Below are 19957 nucleotides of genomic sequence, written 5' to 3'. Positions count from 1 at the left end.
ATCTTTTCTATTGAGATTTCTTCACCTTTGTTTCGCTTTTGACGATCTTGTTGCTCGCTAGTTTAATTTTAATCCCATTTTGGCTAATAGATTAAACGACATATCTTCTATTCAAATAACTAATCTTCTTCTCATCCAGATTTTTCCTCCCTAAACCGTCTACAACACCTCTAATTACTTTAAATATCTCAAGTCTCTCAATATTCGCCAAAATGCCTGCTGCTCGCTCTAGCCATTTTAAATTACTCCAAAAATTCAAACCAGACTACTCGCCGAGCGAGTTCGTCCAATATGAATCGCAGAGAACGGGCATGACGGTGGTTGTCATTGATCAGAAAGGACCTAAAGTGAATGGTTATTTCGTTCTGGCGACAGAGATCCATGATGACTCCGGTGCGCCTCACACTCTAGAACATCTTGTTTTCATGGGATCACGCAACTATAGATACAAGGGGTTTCTTGATAAACTTGCCACGCGATTCTACTCGAATACAAATGCCTGGACAGCCACAGATCATACAGCGTACACTCTGGACACGGCGGGCTGGGAAGCGTTCTCGCGCATGCTACCCGTCTACTTGGAACATGTGATTGCACCAACCCTGACAGATGAAGGCTGCTACACCGAGGTTCACCATATAGATGGCACTGGTAACGATGCCGGTGTTGTGTATTCAGAAATGCAGGGAGTCCAGAACAATGCTGCCGAGCTTATTGACTTGGAAGCGCGCCGATTGACCTACCCTGATGGTGTAGGTTTCCGCTACGAGACCGGAGGAATGATGGAGCAGTTGCGAGTCCTCACAGCTAAGAGGATCAGGGCCTTCCACCGTGAAATGTACCAACCCAAGAACCTATGTCTGATTATCACTGGTGAAGCCGATCATGCGGACCTGCTGGAGTCGCTGGATAAATTCGAAGACACAATTCTTGATGTCATTCCAAGTCCGGATTCTCCATTCAAACGACCCTGGATTGATTCAAAACAGGCTCCTCCACTGTCCCAGTCAGTAGTCAAAAGGGTAGAATTCCCCGAAGAAGACGAGTCCTATGGAGAAATAGAGATTCGTTTTCTGGGACCAGATTGTACCGACCCTGTGCAAAGTAAGTTATCAAATTTTCCAATCCTGTTTCAAACAAATGTTGACAACTTCATAGCCGGTGCTGTCAATATTATCCTGCTCTACTTGGCTGGCTCATCCGCGTCTCTCTTGGATAATATCCTCGTCGAAAAAGAGCAGCTTGCAACGGGTGTCTACTACGCTACAGACGATCGTCCTAGCCTCGAAATTCGCTTCACTTTAACCAGTGTAGAGACAGAGAAACTGACTCAAGTTGAACAACGATTCTTTGAAGTCCTAAAAGAGGCGATGAACAAAGATATTGACATGAATTATTTGCAAGAGTGCATTGATCGCCAAAAGAGGACATGGAAGTTTTCCACGGAAAGCTCCGCCTCGTCGTTTGCAGAATATGTCATTTCAGATTTCCTCTTCGGAAAGAAGGATGGCTCAACCTTGCTCGATGTTACTTCTTTGAAAGAGTACGATATTTTGGAAAAATGGACGCAGGATGATTGGCGCCAATTCATTCGAAAATGGGTCGCCGATGCACCACATGTCACCATTCTAGGAGTCCCTTCTTCAAAGATGTCCGAGACTTTAAAGAAGGAAGAGGAAGCTCGTGTTGCGGCGCAAAAAGAACAGCTAGGTGAGGAAGGCTTGAAAAAACTAGCTGAAAAACTTGAAAAAGCCAAGGCCGAGAACGACAAGGAGATCCCAACGGAAATGCTGGAGAGCTTCAAGATACCTGGAATAGAATCCATTCATTTCGTGGAAACCACAACCGCCAGATCTGGGGCTGCTCTACAGCTCGGCCGTCAAAACAACAAGGCTCAGCAAATTGTGGATGCTGATGGGTCAGATTTGCTCGCATTCATCCACTTTGAGCATATTCCAAGCAGCTTTGTTCAACTATCTGTTCTCATCTCGGCGCAGTCTGTGCCGGTGCAGCTTCGTCCGCTTTTGTCCGTGTATATGGAGGCCTTCTTTAATCTGCCTGTCGAGCGTGATGGTAAAACCATCAATTTTGAGCAGGTTGTCGTTGAATTGGAACGGGACACTGTTGGGTATACCATAGAGGGTGCTAGAGGACTTGGTAACTCGGAAATGCTACGCATTTCCTTCCAGGTTGAGCTAGAGCAGTACAACAAAGCAATTGATTGGCTACAGGAGCTTTCATGGAACTCAATCTTCGACATCGAAAGGCTCCGAACCATTACAAGCAGGCTTCTTTCCGATGTCCCTGATGCTAAACGGAATGGCGATGATATGCTTGCAGCCGTCCACGTTATGGTTCACTATGCGGCCGAGTCCATTGTCCGAGCGCGCAGCACTCTAGTAAAGGCACGATACCTCAAGAGAATTAAGAAGCTGTTGGCAGAAGAACCGGAAACGGTTGTTTCCCGTATGGAGGAGATCAGAAATGCTCTTTTCCAATTCGAAAACATCCGAGTCCTAGTCATTGCTGATCTTGAGAAACTCCCTCACCCAGTCTCGGCCTGGAAGCCATTTGTTGACCGGCTTGGTGCCAATAAACCTCTCAAGCCCATCACAGCTAGAAGGTCTCTACTTAGCCCAGCAGGCCAGAAACTAGGCGGCGAAGCGCACGTCGTTCCCATGCCTACTATCGACTCATCCTTCGCCTATGCCACAGCCCGGGGTCTTGACTCATACGATGACCCTAAACTCCCCGCACTCCTAGTGGCAATTGCGTATATGAATGCCGTTGAGGGCCCTCTCTGGGTGGCCGTCCGCGGCAAGGGACTGGCTTATGGCACAAACTTTGCATACAACATCGACACAGGGTTCGTCAACTTCGACGTTTATCGCTCACCAAATGCCCACAAGGCATTTGAATCAAGCAAGGAGATCGTAGAGGCCCACCTCTCGGGGGAAACTCCATTTGATCCGTTGATGCTTGAAGGCTCAATCAGCAGCATCGTGGTCAGCTTCGCAAACGAGCAAGTGACCACTGCCTCTGCGGCCCAGGGGAGCTTCATCCGGCAAGTTGTGCGGGCCTTGCCCACCGACTACAAGGAGAGAATACTCCGACAAGTCCGCGACATTAACGTCGAGGATATCAAGAAGGCGCTGCACGATATCATTCTCCCCCTTTTCGCCCCGGAAACCGCCAATATCGTCATTACCTGCACGACGGTGCTTGAAGAGGTATGTTCCTATATATAAAAGGTTATCAGTAAACCCTACTAACCAACTATATTAGGCTATAGAAAAGGGTCTGAAAGAATCCGGGTTCTCCCCGAAGGTGCAACCGCTGAAAGAATTCGAGGACGACTATGGACTCAAGGTTGGAGATGACGAGGATGAAGATGACGAGGAGGATGACGAGGAGGATGAGTCCGGGTCGGAGGAAGACTCTCAAGATGATGATGACCAGTAATGTTTTATGACTCGGAATGTGGTTGGCTTAGGATGGAGGACGGCCTTTTGTATAGAACAAAACTATCGTCACAAGAAGTGCAATCTTGAATAAGTTGCATGTCAATCCAAATGCTATATGTAATTCAGCTGTTATCGACGTGCTTTTTTTTTTCATTGCATAGTGAAATCCGGAGCTAGACGGCGACAAATCCAATATACATAGCCAGCCGATATATCCCAATTCATACGTACTCTTGATTTCTATATTAACATATGATACAAAGATGACAGCAGGCCCTCGTCTTCTTTGGAGCGATCCAACAACCCCATTCCTCACTCGGCACACCTCAGTTTCCCAGATGAAGCAGGCGAGTGAAGTAAGGTCTCGTCAACAAAAGCCGAGCAGACGATTCAACAAGTAGATATACAATAACCCCATTCCATCCATCCATTGCTGGTATAAAATAACCAAAGAAAAATCACCAGCTCATGCTCTTCCGGCCCTTGTCCCGCCGCCGGGCAATAATCTTCCTCCCGGACTTAGTCCTCAGCCTAGACAGGAATCCATGACGGCGTTTCTGCACCCGGCGCGACGGGTTGTACGTAGTGCGCCTACCAGCTAGAGAGGAACTAGCAGAAAACGAGCGGGATTGCTGGGTGATTGCGGAGGTGACTGGAGCGAGTGATTGGGGCTGTTGTGATTGACTCGGGAGCGTCGAGAGGGTTGGTCGTGTGGGAACGATGGTCGATGTTGCGAAGGAGAAGGGTCGGGATTGTGACGCGCGCGAGAGCGAGGTGAGGGGAGAGAGCGCAGGGCTGGCTTGTCTGTAAGGAATGGGCTGTCAGTAGGCTGTTTATTTGGTGAGATATACGGGTTGAGGCTATTGCGGCGTACTTCGTTATCGAGGACGTAGCTGTCCTGAGGGCGGAGGGAACGGCCCTGCACCTCAGGCAGAGCATTGTTGGCTACTGGTATGGAAGTGGAATCAAAAAGCTAATCAAATCGGGGACTGAAGCAAAGACGACGGGGGAGTCTTCGCTCGTGAGGAGGCGAGGTGTTTACTCCGGACTGGGTTGGCTGTTTCAAGGTTGAAGGGTCAAAATTCGGTGATCAACTCCAGCGCCGGCGTGCACGTGCCATCTCCGACATCGAACTTTTTTTCCAAGTCCGCTACCCATAAGCCTGCTACCATACCATATCACTCAACTCACACGCCTGGTGGAATACTCAATAGAAGCCGCTTTTATTGAAACATCCTCGATTTTATCTCTCACTATCGCATCCCCACCAGCAGTTTTTATATCCAAAGGCATCTTCAACATCCCAACTGCGGCATCTACAAAAGTTCAAACCGCCAAACGGCAAACGCCGCAAGGAAAACTACTGCGGCAAAAAGTTCAAAAAAGCAAAACAAAATGTCCGCGCAAGATCCTACCCCACTGCCACCGACAACGATTCTCTCATCGAAACCTATCTCCCAGTCAGTCGCACACGACTTCCTCGCCGCATACTTGGACCGCGCAACCACAGACCCAGCGCTACAACCAAATGCCGGAATAAGTGAGCATGGCCCTGTGTCACGAACAACAGCTGCAGCGCCGAACATCATCCTGCATAATTTGAAGCGCGTGCAGGCCGGACTTGCTGGGGAAGTGTTGGGTAGGGATTTGGCAATTGCGGAAATGAAGGAGGGTGTGCAGGCTCAAGCTCAGGCACAAAATGGAAGTGGTGAAGGGTCATGGGAGGACAAGAAGCAGTTCGAACAGGAGCAAGGAGTTGAGGGAAATAACGTTAACGCCGGAGGTGAGGAGGCAATGGATGTAGATAATACCGAGGCTGCGGATGAGGGGAATGCGGCGGGGACTCTGGATAAGGAGGAAAGAAAGAAGTTGAAGAAGGAACGGAGGAAAGCTGAGAAGAAAGCGAAACTGAAGGAGGCAGATGAGTAGTATCTTCGTGATGACGGGTTCGATTTACTAGACTTGCTGTGTTTGAAAAGCATAAAGGCGCATAACTGGGTAGGGATTTAGGGCTTCGAGTTTGATTTAATCATTTCGTTGATTTATTGGACGTCTTTTTATCTCGTTCAATTTCTTTTACTGGTAACGTAACGTTCCATATCCAAAATAAGTCTCCTTGATGCAAATCTCGAACAAAGTGAAACAAGTTGAGGGAAATGGGTTCAATGGTCCATCACAATATCACTTAGAGCTCTCGGTCGCTAGCCTTGACAGGCTTTTCGTCATCTTGGTCCTTGTAGTCCGTGACCTTTCCGCCCTCCCAGCCTAGAGCCTTGAGTCTCTCGGGGAGAATGGGGTGAGAGTAGTGGTAGCTGGCATACATCCAGTCTGCATCCATAGTGCTGAGGTTCTGTATCTGAAGCTTGAGAAGGGACTGGGATAGTTCCTCTGAGTATCCAAGGTTCACGGCAAATGCGTCTTTGGAAAGTTAGCATTCAAGCTCAGCCAAACTTAATATCTTGAGTACATACCAGCTTCAAATTCAAATTTGCGGCTGAGGATGTTCATCAGGAGCTTGACGACAGCATCCATAGGAGCGAGGGCATCAGAAAATAGGAGGAATCCGATCATAATGGGCTTCTCGTGGTGGAATCCGAATGACTGGTAGAGTGAATTGTTGTTCACAAAGGCCGAGAAAAGCGCAAAGATGTAGAACATGTGGAACTGAATTGAAAGTCAGCTATTGACTCTGCACATTTGCATAATTTGGTAGCAAAAGTGAAAAAACATACTTGAGCGATACCGAAAAGCTTGGTGGTGTGACTAAGACTCCAATGGCCCAACTCATGGCTCAAAACAGCGACAACTTCCTCGGGCTTGCTCTTTTCAATCAAAGTATCATATATAACTATGTGCTTCTTCCAGGGGAGGCCATAGAAATATGCATTGCTGTGCGCGCTCCGCTTGCTTCCATCAATAACGTGCAGTTCCTGGAGCGGGAAGTTCAGCTTCTTGGCCAAGTTCTCAACGCCAGTCTTAATCGCGCCGGGCTCAAGAGGAGACAGCTTGTTAAACAGAGGTAGAATGACGATCGGGTAAATGGTAATGGCGAAGACTTGAACGAAGACACCAAACAACCAAAGGTAGTAAAAGCACGAGTTGCCCGTCTTTTGAACAATCTTGAGCACAGCGCTGATGATGGGCGCACCAAGAACGATACCCAACATCTGACCCTTTAGCATGTCGGAGACCCAGAGCTTGATCGTTTGCTTGTTGAAACCAAACTTCTCCTCAAGCACAAACGTATTGTAGTAAGAAATCGGGAGAGAAAGAACAGTACTGATCAGGTTGAATCCAAAAATGAATACCAGAGTCTGCGGGATCTCGCCCTGGAACCAAGCCGGAAGGTATTGTGCCAACAAGAGACCGCTGACCCCCCATAGCTTGGGGAGGACATCGCCGTAGATAAACCCAAGATTTTGAATTTGACCATATAACCCGGAAAGAAAATTAAACTTGGCCTTTGCGCGACCATACGCCTAGGTTGCGAGACAAGCAATGTCAGCCGAGATGGGCCGGTTTTTGATGCGGAACAATTGAAAGCTTACCTGACTCTGATCATAAACCTTCTGGGAGACTTCGGCTTCAATCACCTTTGGGGGTTTGGTGCGCTGTAGAACCTTGTACTGACGCAGCGACAAGAGCCCTTCAAGGACGAACTGTCCTAGCGAAAAGCCGACAAGGACATTCTTCCATGGGAAAAGAGGGCGGTCCAGAAGACGCGCCAGTTGCTAGAATAGCCACGATTGTCATTAGGAATCTGCATCAAAATCTCCCACGAAAGGCTTTTCAAATAGACACAACTGGATTTTGAATACTCACATCAAGCACCCACATCGTGAAACTGGCAGCACAAAAACAGGGTTATTTGCAGGGTGTTGTGTTGAAAAGAACAAAGGACAGCCTGGAAGACACGGGCAACTCGTCAGTGATGCAGCCTTAAATATTAGTCACCCTCACTGCAGATCATCACTGCGGAGCGCATCTACAATAAGCCACCTAGGCATGATACTGTTTGAGCTCCATATTCGAGCTATTTTATTGCTGATGACACTAGAAGAACATCGAATACTCTCATCTAGGTTCGTTGCATTTCGTAATCCCCTTGAATAGTTAGTTCGTCTAGCTGTCCACACAAGTCGAAATCAAGAATGCGATAGGCACAATATAAACAAGTTTTTCCCCACCCCTGAAACAGAACAGCGTCATAACACTCGTCAAAAAAAAAGTGGCCGTCTCTACTACATCCTTCTGCCTGTCCTTTTGATCATCCAAATAACCCGCTATAGATAAGGCGCCCGTGTTTCGCGAACCGTTCAACGGGCCGACCTGCATGGGAGAACCCCACGCGTTCTTGTCTTTGAGCTCCCAGCGGGCAGAAGAGGTGACAAGAAGACCTTCAAACGTTTTCTATTCGACATGACGTCTGATGTGCTCATTATAACCGCAACGCCTCTCCCCTTTTGATGTCGGTTACCAAATTTCCCTGGCAAAGACGGCCTCGTTTTCCTTCGTAATCCCCTCCCGAGGCCTGACCCGAACTTGACATCAAGTATCCTTTATCTTAGTTGACAATCGGCTCAAGGGTGTTACCACTATTGACGGTTAGATAGATGCATATGAATGAGGGTTGGGGCAGAGCTGTAGGAGCTCCAACGAGCAAGGACAGTGAACTTACGCGACAATGTTGGCCCAACCGATTAGACGCCAGTGCTTCTCGATTCTTCGACTGATGGCAATCTTCTCGCCAACTTCGGTACAAGCCGGGCTAGTCAAGCTCAGCTTAGCAGCATCCGCCTTAACACCAACAACCTTCGCACCAGTAGCCGTAGAGCCGATGTTAACCATGAGAACTTCGTTCTTAGCCAGCTTGGCAACCTTAGCCTGCTTGCCGTCGGCGGTCTTAACACCCAGAAGTCGGCGCAACAAGAAGTAGTTAACCTCGAGTTCAGTGTAGATGGCGGGCAGGCGTCCACGGTGGCCAAGGACGAAACCGACCAGACGATCAGCACGGCAAAGTGTTGGGTCAACACGAGTACCAACACCGATCAAACCTCCGGGAACAGCGAATTTCAAGTCATTGTGTTCGGCGAAGAGCGACACGACACGAGAAAAGATGGGGCGACATTGGATTTTGCCATTCTCATCCTTGGTGACAAGACCGGGTCGAATTTCGATTTCATCATCCACCTTCAACACACCAGTCAAGATGGAACCACCAGCAACACCACCCTTCAGCTCATCAATTTCAGCGCCTGGTTTGTTCACATCGAAAGATCGAATAACCATCATGTGAGGGTAGGCGGTGAAATCACGAACAGGAACGGGGATATGTGAGACCAGGTACTCGTTTACGGCATCGATGTTGTACTTGAGTTGCGCGGAAATCGGAATGATAGGAGAGCCGTCAGCGACTGTTCCACGGATGAATTTAAGGATCGACTGGTAATGCTGTAAGGCCCCGTCTTCCCTCATCAAATCCACCTTGTTTTGGAGAATGATAATGTGGCTAAGCTTCATGATCTCAATGGCAGCCAAGTGCTCCGAGGTCTGGGGCTGAGGGCAAGTTTCGTTTCCGGCAATCAAAAGAAGAGCAGCGTCCATGACGGCAGCACCTGACAACATAGTACTCATAAGAATATCGTGACCGGGACAGTCGACGAAGCTGCGTTGAACCCTATGTTAGCGACTTATCACTGACTTGGGCGCCGGATACTACATACGAAACGTGTCTTAGGAGACGGTAGTGGCCAGAGCATCCATCTCTCTCACAGGGTGGGTCGACCTCCTTCTCACTCTTATAGCTCTTAAAGCATGTTGGCCGAGGACAAGCTGGGTTGTCGCACTTGTAGATTTTCGCGTTGGCGTAACCCAATTTGATGGTAATGTTTCGTTCCAACTCATTCTTAAATCTGACAGTCTGGACTTCTGAGATAGCCTTCACCACCGTTGACTTTCCGTGAGCGACGTGACCAATGGTGCCGATGTTGATCGTGGCCTGGCGGGCAATAATTTCCGGGGACAGGGGAGTTAATGTGGTCAGGTCGAGGGTGTCTGGGTTGGGCTGCTCCGGTAGCTCTGGTCGTTTCGGCTGAGGCACTGGCGGTGTAGAGTCCGACTTCTTCATCGCGGACTTGAGGGGCTTCTCGTCCTGGTCAAGAGGCTCTTGGTCTTCGATGTCATCGTGACCGTTGGCATTCAAAATCGGGGAGCCATGCTGAGACTCTTCGTCTGAAAAATCACCGTTGGCAGCCATGATTGCACTCAACAACGGGGCTCGGAGGGAAAGGGGGGTATAGGAGAGTATGGGAGCGTGGACGTCAAGAGGTGGTTCGATGAAATTTGCTGGTTTTGCAAATCGACGCGGCGATACGATCTTTAGGCTTGCACCGAGTTTAGTGGGGTGTTGGATTTGTGCAGTGGGGAGCGAGTAGGCGGTGAGCGGCGGCAGTTGCTTTTGGACTGCGTTTCCCAGCTTGGGCTGCTTCTTTTTGGGATTGAAGTGATTATAAGATAGCTGCTGTTATATTTCCCTTTAGACACCATTGGGTGTTTTGACTTTGTATCCGTCTTTTATTTTCTGAGAGGATTGTCGTTGGTTGGGTTGTTCCATAAACGGTGGTTTTCGTGTGACTCACTCCACGGTATATTTTCATGACCAGCGATATCGTATATACATGAGAGAGAGGTTGATTTGGCTGTTCTTATGGACATTGACAATATACATTTTTGACTTTTCATACTCATATTCATAATTTACACTCTTCAATAAACACGAGTTGGGTATATACAACGGACTCATTTGTAGCAATTTTTTTGCTCGCCACTATTCATCATCACTGCCCTCACTGCTAGACTCCTCTTCACTTTCCTCTCCAAACGACGCAAAATCGTCGGAAGTTGGATCTTCCTCCGGCATCATGACGAATGCCTTCATGCAAGTAATTCGGTTTCCTGTTTCATAAGAGTTCAGAAGACTCCCTACTTGAATATTCTTTGCATCGCTGGACTGTTTTGTAGTAGCATCGTGTAACTTGGATCCAAGCAATCGCCAAATACGAACGATACCCTCACTATTTGCCGTAACTACCACAAAGTCATCGCTTTTGGCACCTGGCTGCCCTTCTAGGGTTAGGAAATCGAAATCTTTAACTCTTCCTGGGAACCCTTGAGATTTGCCTCCAAGTTGGGCAACTGGCTCGGCGTACGGAATGGGCGATTCATCACCCTCGTCTGGGTTTCGTAATTTTTTGGTTGAATAGAAAATGACCCTCCCATCTTCTGTCGAGACGGCGACCAATTCATCATCGTCTCCTGAGCCCACCGAGACGTATTTTATTTCATGTAGCTTGCTTCTGGGGCTAGGGAATATCCTGCAAATCGGCGTCGAGTCCTGTAAACTGGTTAGATCACTTGACTAGACCACCATGGCGATGGTGAACTTACAACTCCAAATAGTACCGCACCCCATTCAAATGCCACTGCAAACTCCTCTCCCTTTGGGTTCCACACAATCTTTCTCCCTTCCCCAGTGCTCCACCTGCCTTCCTTTACGCTTTGTAGAATCTCTCTGTTGAAGTTCAAAACCCCGGCTTTCTTACCCGTGACCAAGTTCCAGAGTCGCATGCACTTCTCTCCTTTCCCCACACTCAGCATGAGTTTCATACTAGGGTGCACAGCGAAGTCGTTGACGCCGGATGGAGAGCCCCCGGGAGGCGCGGTATCACCACTGGGTCTGCCTTGGACCTTTGGATGCGGAGCTTTGATGGTAGAAACAACGGACAGATCTCGAGTTTTGCTAACAGAGATCGTATTGTCCTCCGCAGACGCCAACAATTTCGACCGTGTTGGGAAACTCAGAGCGGTAATGGGAGCCGAATGGTGTAGCAAAGCTCCAAGCTCCTTGTTTTTAGGGTTCTCGAGGATTTTGTTTCCCGCGAGAGTGGGGACAGTTGGATAATGCTCATTCACCGTTGGCGGGACCGCGGACAGTGTATAGAGATTGACGCGCTCATCAGTACCACCGCTAGCCAGAATGACCTTCGGAGGCTCAGTAGGATCTGCCTTGGGCAGCGGGGATAAAGCTAAGCATCTAATCGCAGAGGAATGTGCCTCAAATAAGAAGGTATCGACGAATTGAACACTGGAAGAATCGTTTGAAGGCCGTTTGCTTTCACCTGCCGCAAAGCAGTCTGAGGAGATTGATGCCGTGAATCCATGTAGCACTCGCTCATATGAGCCAGTGACTATCTGAAGGGTGACGACGGCGCCATTTTGTTCGGATGACACTGATTCTGTCTCCTTTGAGGATTTGGTAAGTTTTGAGGGCTGGGAGTTCTTAACCGCCTCGTCTCTCTTGCGCTTTGCCATCGTTGGATTTGTATTAAGCATAGAAATGATAAAAAGGGTGTTTTGTTGGTTGACTACTGAGCATCAAACAGCGGCCAACTTTTTTTTTTCTGCCAGACATTCTCGTCTTTCCACAGGCGGTGAGAGAAGCTGGGACACTTGTCTTGGCGTTGTCGCCTCAGGCATAGACAAATCCGCCAGAAGACCCCAAGAATCTGATCACTATCGCGTCAACCACATCAAAACTTGATTATCAGGGACACATTAGTGCTCAATCGTAGAGTGAATCCCTCCTTTTACTATGGGACGTGCATTTAAATAAAAGACACTTAACTGCCGCGACACCATGAGATAATACCTGTAAGAAATAATAAAGTCTCAGCATACCAGTATTCTAAGGTTCCCCCATACCTGCTCTCGCTGCTCCCGGTACCCCCCAAAAAGCTTTCCAGTCAACCAACCACAACCCGAACTCCCTCCTCATCACCACGAACTCCCCAAAAATCCCTTCACAGTGCCATCTCCGTGTCGACTCTCTTGCATCGCGTAACAACACAACCACATCCTTCTTATCTTTTTCGAGCGATTTTTTCCATCTGGATGACTTCGCTCAACATATTCCCCTTACTTTCAGCGCGTTAATCGGATGTTGTGTTGAATTAGACTCGATGCTCCGGGAAGAGCTTCTTCGGTCTAAGCAAGATGAGATCGCGTGAGTATTAATTTTTTCCATCGATTAATTCTATTTATATGCATTTTCCGATTTGATTCCATCGCTCACTAAAGATTTTAGACGTTGTTTGTTGTCGCGGAAGCGCAAATTGAGCGAGCTCTATTTTGCGACCGTAGGGTACGCGGGCGCGACCGAAACCTCTTTCGCCGACTCCGCGTATCAGGAAAAGGAGCAAGCGTTTCTTGATGCCAACGACATCACAAAGTAAGTCATTGTTATTATATCGCATCCAATCAACTATGGGCATCTTCTCTTTATCTGTTGGTTTTTGGTTATCGCTGTAATACGCGATTCCTCGCTCACTATTTTTCAGAGGTCGTTATTTCAATGATGCCACGCTCCCGGCCCTACCCAGTTATGCAGCACCGCCGGCGCGAGACACGAAGGGGCCGCCGGTTGCTGTACCCTCCCCAGGCTCAGCGACCTCTAATGCTGTTCCGGTCAGTCCGTCGTCGCGAGGAGATGCCCGTGCGCCTGAAGTTGCTTCCCAAGTATCCGACACTGGTCCGAAGACGGTCAAGGCGGCGCAAGCAGCAGAGAAGCAACCACCTCATCCTATTCCTAAAGCGCTCGACACTAAGCATATCCTTAAACCCGCGCCTAACATTACTGTCGACGGATTGCGAAAGCCGGATGATTCAACTCCAGAGGTGGACCATGCTCTAGCTTCGCAACCTAGCCACAAGGTGGCTCCATCTGTGCCAGAAACACCTAGCAGCTCTCAGGACTCCAGCACCGCTATTCCGCCAACAGATCAAACAAAGCTATCCAAAGCGGTCTCACCAAACCCACCCGCCATTCCGTCGCCGAAACCGCAGAATCATGTGCGCCCGTCTCCCCTCCCCGGAAGGCCCATCCAGGCCTCCGAACAGCCCTTATCACCTGCGTCGTCCGCAGGGCCGTACTCAAATAACACGCCCGCTCTAACTGCGGCGTCACCAGCTACAAGCCCCGCCGAAGAGACTGCCGAGCCTGTTGGGAGGGCCGCTAGCCCTAAACGTACAGCTGTTACTCAAGGACAATCGGGCTTCGTCCCCACTACGCCTGATGAACAACTTCGTTTTGAGGAGGCACAGTCTCTCCAGCAAAATGCTCTTTTGGCGAGCCAGGTCAAGGACGGTGCTGGGGTTGGTCCATTGGCAAATCAGGTTATTCAGGAGGATCTTCCGTCGACTTCAGGAGCGGTAGTTTCAGAGAAAGATGCTGCAGAAACCGCGCCCGGCGATGTACCATCCGAACTCATGAAGCCTGAGTCGACCGCAGAATCTGCAGAAGAGGCGAATGCTCAACCCGAGGAACCGCCTGTTCAAGCGTCGAATCGGCCGGAGAACCTCGTTAAGGAAGCAGTGCCAATCACTCAGCCGACCAAGAAGACAAGCCCACCCGCTCTGGCAGCACCTCCCCAAGAAAGAATGACGACTAGAGTATCCTCAGGAGCGATTCGACACAAGTCTGTGTCGGAGATCCTCGGTGAGGCTCCGAAGACCCCCGTTTCACCAGTCGAAAAGTTACATACAACCGAGACACCTACCGATATGGGATCTGTGGATTCCGCTGCAAGGATGCGTCTCAAGGACCGACGAGCGCGAGAGAAAGAGAGAAACAAGCTTTCGACTGTTGTTTTCCCCAAGCAGCAGCTACAACAGGACAAAAATGACGGCATGGATCTTGTTCGTCAACAATCTGGCGATCTAGTCAGGTTGAATGAGGAGCAGGACTACCTCTTCACCTTGTTCCAGAATAAGGCTTACGCTCCACCTCGTGGAACAGCCTTGGCTGGCCTTCTCTCTTCAGCTCATAAAACCTTGTCAACGAATAATTATCTTCTAGACTACCAGGAGCAGATGGACTGCCGCATTCTACGCCGCATATATGACCTTCAGAATGCCAATAGGTGGCCATTGCGTCAACTGAAGCGTTCCGCTGAGCCGCCTAGGCAGGGTACCCACTGGGATGTTCTTCTGGACCACATGAAGTGGATGCGGACAGATTTTCGAGAGGAACGTAAATGGAAGATCGCTGCAGCGAAGAGCTGTGCTGATTGGTGTGCCGAGTATGTTCACAGTGATTCTGATTCCCGGTTGATGTTGCGCGTTCAAGCAAGGATCCCACCAAAAGAAATCCACAAGAAAGTCGAACCACAAACTACCACGATGGCTTCCCCCCCAGAGGAACCGGGAAATGAGGCCATGGACATCTCACACCCTACGCCCGATCTGGTGCCTTCGACGGAGGAGGACTCACTCAGTGAAGGTTTTGCTGATGAGCCGCACCATGATCTACAAGATACAGTTGCGCCAGCGGCGATTTTCTCGCTTGGTTCTGATGAATTCAATTTCTCTCTGGATATGACCCCGGCAGCACAGAAACTCCTGGACGAGTTACCCATCTATACCCCCATGGAAATCACGCCAAATACGCAATTTCCAAACTTCAAGCAGCCTTTAGATTCATCCTGGAAGACCGATATTCTTCCCGTTTCTAAATACGCCCAGGGGAAGATAATGTTTCACGAGGATGAGCCCGCAAGGAAACGCAGTCGCTATGAGTATTCGCAATACAGCTCCGGTTCTGAGCATCCAGTTCTAGACTTACCTCCTGAACAAACCAATGTTGCGCTCTTTCAGCCCGAAAATAAACATATCCGCGACCGTATACACCCAGCTCAACCTTTCAGACCTCCAACTGAGTATCCCATGCCTTCTCTTGGTTTTCTGGAGTCAAGACAATCATCTCAGTGGACATACGCGGAAGACGAGGAACTTCGCAGTCTTGTCGAGGAATATTCTTACAACTGGTCACTCATATCTAGCTGCCTTACTCCATCATCTCAGTTTTTATCCGGCGCGGAACGGCGGACACCTTGGGAATGTTTTGAGCGCTGGGCAGGAATAGAGGGCCTACCTTCTGAAATGTCCAAAACACCATACTTTAGGGCCTATCACCAAAGGATCGATACCGCCCAGCGTAATGTTATGGCACAGCAACAAGCGGCAGCCCAACAGCAACAGCAGCAGCAGCAGCAGCAACAGCAACAGGGTATTAACAATGGTAACCAACAGCCGATGCCTTTGATTCGTAGGAGAGGTACACAGCCCATCCGGGTTGACCGGAGGAGGTCTTCTAAGCATCTGGCGCTTCTCGATGCTATGAGGAAGCTGGCCAAGAAGCGGGAGACTATGTTACAAAAGCAACAACATGGTAAGCATTGGGCCATGCAAATGTTTCAGAAGGAGCTAATTCAATTCCTTCACGTCTAGCCTCCCAGCTTGCTTCGTTAAGAAAAGTTAACGAAGCCAACCAACCAAAACCTCCTATTTCAACACCCGCCGAGTTCAGTCGCTTGAAGCATGAGCGCGAACTAAAACTTCAAGAGAGACAGGAGCAGTACCGCCAACAAATGATTGCGCAGCAGAGGGTGAGTCGTCTTGGCCTAAATTTGTTGATGCTGTCTTGACTAATGTGGTATGAAGGCGAACCTTGCGGCCCGTGCAGGTCAAGTGCCCAACCAGCAACAGATGATGAATGCTCCTGGGCGAACTCCCAGCGCGGTTCCTCATAACCCCAACGCCCCGTCCGTAACGGCAAATGCACCAAATGGTTTACCGAACGGAGTTCCCGCTGGAGCGCCGAACGGAATACCGAACGGAGTGCCACAGGGTGTTGGTATCAATCAGACTCGGCCACAAGTCCAAGGGATGCTAGGAAATGGTGGGCCTGTAAACGGCCAGATGCCACCCAACCAAATGACCATGAAGATGATGCCACAATCTGGTATGCAACAAAATAATACCCCCCGGCCGAACATGCCAATGCAGACGTCGCCGGATAATGCCCGAGTGATCCGAGAGGCTAATCGCCTCCAAGAACAACAACGAATTCTGCAATCCAGACAGCAACAACCCCAGCATCCTCTTCAGCAACAACAACCACCACCGCAGCAACAGAACCAGCAGCAGCAACTCCCCCAGCAGCCCCAGCCGCAGCAACCGCAGCAGCAATTTCACACCCAGCCTCAGTTTGTGCCTCAGGGATCCAACTCTCCGAACTTGAACATGCCCTCCGTAAATGGTAACCCAAACAACCCCGCCATGATGGCAGCACTTCAAGCGGGAGGTGGAATGCAAAGTCCACCATTCCATAATACAACACCTCAAGGCGTTTCTACTCCGTCTCCACGCATGGGCCAACCGAATCTTCTATCAAGCGGGGTCGTTCCCACCATCAGCAACATCCAGAGTCAAATTCAAAGAAGCAACCCTAATATGCCAGCGGAGCAAGTGAATAAGTTAGCGACGGATCGACTCCATCAGTATCAGCAGCAACGAATGTCCCAAGTTGCTATGAATGCTGCAGCCGGCAATTTGGGCGTGCAGCCCAATTATCAGGTTCCTCATGATGGCAATTTCCAAACTCCCCAAACTGGCTTGAATGGTGGCCAGAATATGCAGGTTCCCCAGGCTCAAGGGTTTTCTCCCATGATGCGTGTACCGCAGCCTGCTCAGCAAAACCGGGTATCTACCGGAAACTCCCCTGCCATGGGCGTAGCTGTGCCACAACAAAGTCGGAGCGCGACCCCTCAAAACCAACGCAGTGGTAGTGCTCAGAATGGGGCGGCCCCCGGTGCGAGTAAGAGTCCTAATCACCCTCAAACTCAGGCTATGGGAACCTGAACATCTTATCTCTGGCAAACCCCTTATTACCTTCCCCGTCTCTTCGTTTGTAAATATTTACCTTACCAACCTTTATTTCCCGTTTTTGTGACACCCCTTATGATTTGCAATACCACGACGTGCAGCCTTCCTCATTGATGATTTACTCCCCAATCGCTCCTACACATCTCTTCCTAACACATTCGCCTCTTCCACGACCTCTTATCTCCCAATTTACCCCCCGACCACGTCTTCCCTTACCTTTATACACATTCTCCGAACACCTATTATTCTTTCACCCTTATTGGACGCTTGAGTCCAATCCCGGATTCTGATATGCATGGCCAGTCGTCAGAACATTTGTTCCGGGTTCTTTTTAATGTACCACTTGTACCGATAGGGCATACACGAAAGTTTCGCGAGGTATTGGGATGAGTTATCGGAAATAAATTAAACTCTAGGAAAGGCAAAAGCTTGCCCTATAATTCTTTTAGTAGTGGCCGAGCCGAACTGATTTCAAATCGCTAGCCCTTTCCGAGTCAATGTTGCTGTGGTCTCTATAACTATGTGTTGATCCCTTAGACTGCGAATAGAAGATACTACCGTACTAGTAAGCTCAACCCATCCAGACGGTTCAATATAATATCAATGATGAACCACTGCCTAGTAGCCACGGAGAATGCAATCGATATTCCATACTCGAGAGGAGACTTTATTGCGGCTAGGTAACAGACGGTTACAAGTTAGGGTTTACCGGTTTGCAGATCTGGCGACGCAAAAACGATTTAAAAAAGGACGCGGCACCTCGGGATCGAACCGAGGACCTCCTGTTCTTCAGGCTGACGACCTTGAGGGTTACGGTAAGCGCGCGCTTAAAAAACTTTGGCATCGCTCAAGTGCATATCTCGCCTCCATGATTATCCAGCTAGAAATGCTGCGCGCATTTGCCTCGTTTTGATACACGGTACCTCTTATCTCCCGTGTGGTCGCCGCCGCTGTCTCTGCCCAGGAATCCAAATAAACGGGCATCTTTATAATGTCCTCCAACGAGCCGCGGGACGGCAACGGGCGGTCGCCTGGAGTGTCAATAAAGCCAGTCTCACTATCGATAGGCTCCTCGAAAACCCAGAACAAAAAGACCGCATTTAATATACAGAGCTCAGGACGGCAGACCGATTCACCGTCTAATCAAACCCTCCCACGCCGACCTCACCACTCACTCCATCACGATGATGACGACTCCGATGATAATGGTGGCGAGCCGGCCTTCGAGTCTGTAACTGGCTTCGACACACTCACCGGAAAGACGATAGGCGATGCGGAGGAAAAGCAACCGCTGACGATCCCCGTTGCGAGCGGAAATAACTGGCGTGATCGACCTGGAGTTATCAAGAGGCCCAAGGGGAAAAAGAATCTACTGCCGAAGGAGGTACAAGCATTACAGTCGGCACAGAGAAAAGGGGAAATCCCTGGAAATGGAGCCGATGCTGTAGGGCCGAGTATGTCGTATGGGTTGAGTTTTGCTCAAGGGAAGACCGATGAAGACAGTGGCAAGACAACAGGTGAAGGGGAACAGAAGATGGAAGATGCACCGCCTCCAGCTGCCGAGAGTGCGAAGCCCCTTACGGAGGATGAACTTGCCTTGCGCGCACTGGTCCGAGAGAGTAAAGGGGAGGTGGAGGGGAGGTCGGACCTTGTTATTGAGTCGAAGCGCGCGGACGAAGAGGATGAGTTATATGGCGAACATAATAATGAGACGAATTCATTCCGGGCGGATGTTGCTGCTCGGCCGGAGCCCGCCAGCTTGGACCAGTACAACGCGATCCCTGTGGAGGAGTTCGGCGCGGCGTTACTCCGTGGAATGGGTTGGAAGGAAGGTCAGACTGTGGGGAAGGGGAACTACAGCGGAGACTCTAGTCGATCATCTACGCCGCATGTCCCTGCACGTCGTCCAGGTTTCTTAGGAATAGGCGCTAAGGATGTCTCTGGAGGCAAGGCTGAGGTTGAGTTCGGCGCCTGGGGCAAAGCTGCCATGCGCAAGGGGTCTAGAAAAGCTGGAGAAACGAAAGATGGCGAACAGCGGAATACAGAAGGCGTCTACATGCCCGTGCTCATGCGAAATAAAAGGACCGGCGAGACTATCACGGAGGAAGAGCTCTCGACCATGGCTAAGGAAGCCAAGAAACAAGACGATAATGATGACTGGAAGGAGAGAAGGGATCGAAATCTTGAACGAAGTGGGCGTGATAAAGACCGTTATCGGGACCGAGATAGTCGGCGCATAGAATACAACGAGGATGATCGGTACGAGAGCCGACGAAATGGATCTTCGAGAAGGGATCGGAGTCGGTCAAGTAGTGACCGGCATTCTAGGCGACGAAGGTATGACGACGAAGATAGCGACAGACGAGATGACCGATATTATCGTGACCGAGACCGAGACCGCGAGCATCGCTCTGACCGTGATAGAGATCAGAACCGGAACCGGGATCGGGATCGAAGAAGTCAAAGATACGATGATGACCGGTATAGCTCACGGCATTCATCATCTAATGCATCTAGCAGGCATCGGGATCGAGATCGGGACCGGGACAGTGATCGCGATTCTCATCGGCGGCGGAGGTATGATGATCGGTGAGCAAATAGTTGCAGGATGGGGGTCTTAGTGGTTTTGGACCATACATATAACATTGGATCGATGGTGCTACAGTGATGGGCGTCTAAAATCTTACGTCTCCCTTTACGTACATTATACGCGT

General features: G+C 49.6%; 8 protein-coding genes across 8 annotated transcripts; 4 read left to right on the top strand and 4 right to left on the bottom strand.

Annotated features, from left to right (window-relative positions):
* Nucleotides 1-212: 212 nt before the first annotated feature.
* On the top strand, nt 213-3462 carry APUU_70658A (putative zinc metalloprotease; the record flags this gene model as incomplete). The annotated part of the gene is made up of 3 exons (XM_041695555.1): nt 213-1104; nt 1159-3230; nt 3286-3462. The coding sequence occupies 3 exons, from the start codon at nt 213-215 to the stop codon at nt 3460-3462; spliced, it is 3141 nt and encodes a 1046-aa protein (XP_041561274.1).
* Nucleotides 3463-3922: 460 nt separating this feature from the next.
* Nucleotides 3923-4403, bottom strand: APUU_70657S (mitochondrial 54S ribosomal protein bL34m; the record flags this gene model as incomplete). The annotated part of the gene is made up of 2 exons (XM_041695554.1): nt 3923-4268; nt 4339-4403. The coding sequence occupies 2 exons, from the start codon at nt 4401-4403 to the stop codon at nt 3923-3925; spliced, it is 411 nt and encodes a 136-aa protein (XP_041561273.1).
* Nucleotides 4404-4859: 456 nt separating this feature from the next.
* On the top strand, nt 4860-5393 carry APUU_70656A (uncharacterized protein; the record flags this gene model as incomplete). Its single annotated transcript, XM_041695553.1, has 1 exon — nt 4860-5393. The coding sequence occupies one exon, from the start codon at nt 4860-4862 to the stop codon at nt 5391-5393; it is 534 nt and encodes a 177-aa protein (XP_041561272.1).
* A 256-nt stretch (nt 5394-5649) lies between these two features.
* Nucleotides 5650-7301, bottom strand: APUU_70655S (zinc metalloprotease; the record flags this gene model as incomplete). The annotated part of the gene is made up of 5 exons (XM_041695552.1): nt 5650-5882; nt 5936-6128; nt 6197-6943; nt 7013-7195; nt 7287-7301. 5 exons carry the CDS (start codon nt 7299-7301, stop codon nt 5650-5652), a joined length of 1371 nt encoding a protein of 456 aa, XP_041561271.1.
* A 727-nt stretch (nt 7302-8028) lies between these two features.
* GCD11 (translation initiation factor eIF2 subunit gamma) lies at nt 8029-9720 on the bottom strand (the record flags this gene model as incomplete). Its single annotated transcript, XM_041695551.1, has 3 exons — nt 8029-8059; nt 8143-9129; nt 9188-9720. The coding sequence occupies 3 exons, from the start codon at nt 9718-9720 to the stop codon at nt 8029-8031; spliced, it is 1551 nt and encodes a 516-aa protein (XP_041561270.1).
* A 570-nt stretch (nt 9721-10290) lies between these two features.
* APUU_70653S (putative 60S ribosome biogenesis protein Mak11) lies at nt 10291-11855 on the bottom strand (the record flags this gene model as incomplete). Its single annotated transcript, XM_041695550.1, has 2 exons — nt 10291-10857; nt 10911-11855. The coding sequence occupies 2 exons, from the start codon at nt 11853-11855 to the stop codon at nt 10291-10293; spliced, it is 1512 nt and encodes a 503-aa protein (XP_041561269.1).
* A 626-nt stretch (nt 11856-12481) lies between these two features.
* Nucleotides 12482-17219, top strand: eaf1 (MYB and HSA domain protein; the record flags this gene model as incomplete). Its single annotated transcript, XM_041695549.1, has 6 exons — nt 12482-12525; nt 12607-12750; nt 12860-15747; nt 15807-15964; nt 16020-16320; nt 16414-17219. The coding sequence occupies 6 exons, from the start codon at nt 12482-12484 to the stop codon at nt 17217-17219; spliced, it is 4341 nt and encodes a 1446-aa protein (XP_041561268.1).
* Nucleotides 17220-18234: 1015 nt separating this feature from the next.
* On the top strand, nt 18235-19836 carry spp2 (spliceosome ATPase-activating subunit SPP2; the record flags this gene model as incomplete). The annotated part of the gene is made up of 1 exon (XM_041695548.1): nt 18235-19836. One exon carries the CDS (start codon nt 18235-18237, stop codon nt 19834-19836), a length of 1602 nt encoding a protein of 533 aa, XP_041561267.1.
* Nucleotides 19837-19957: the final 121 nt, after the last annotated feature.

Source organism: Aspergillus puulaauensis, chromosome 7 (assembly GCF_016861865.1).
Source record: "Aspergillus puulaauensis MK2 DNA, chromosome 7, nearly complete sequence".
NCBI classification, from domain to species: domain Eukaryota; kingdom Fungi; phylum Ascomycota; class Eurotiomycetes; order Eurotiales; family Aspergillaceae; genus Aspergillus; species Aspergillus puulaauensis.
Note: the sequence above shows the minus strand (reverse complement) of the source record. Positions and strands in the feature narration are given on the sequence as shown.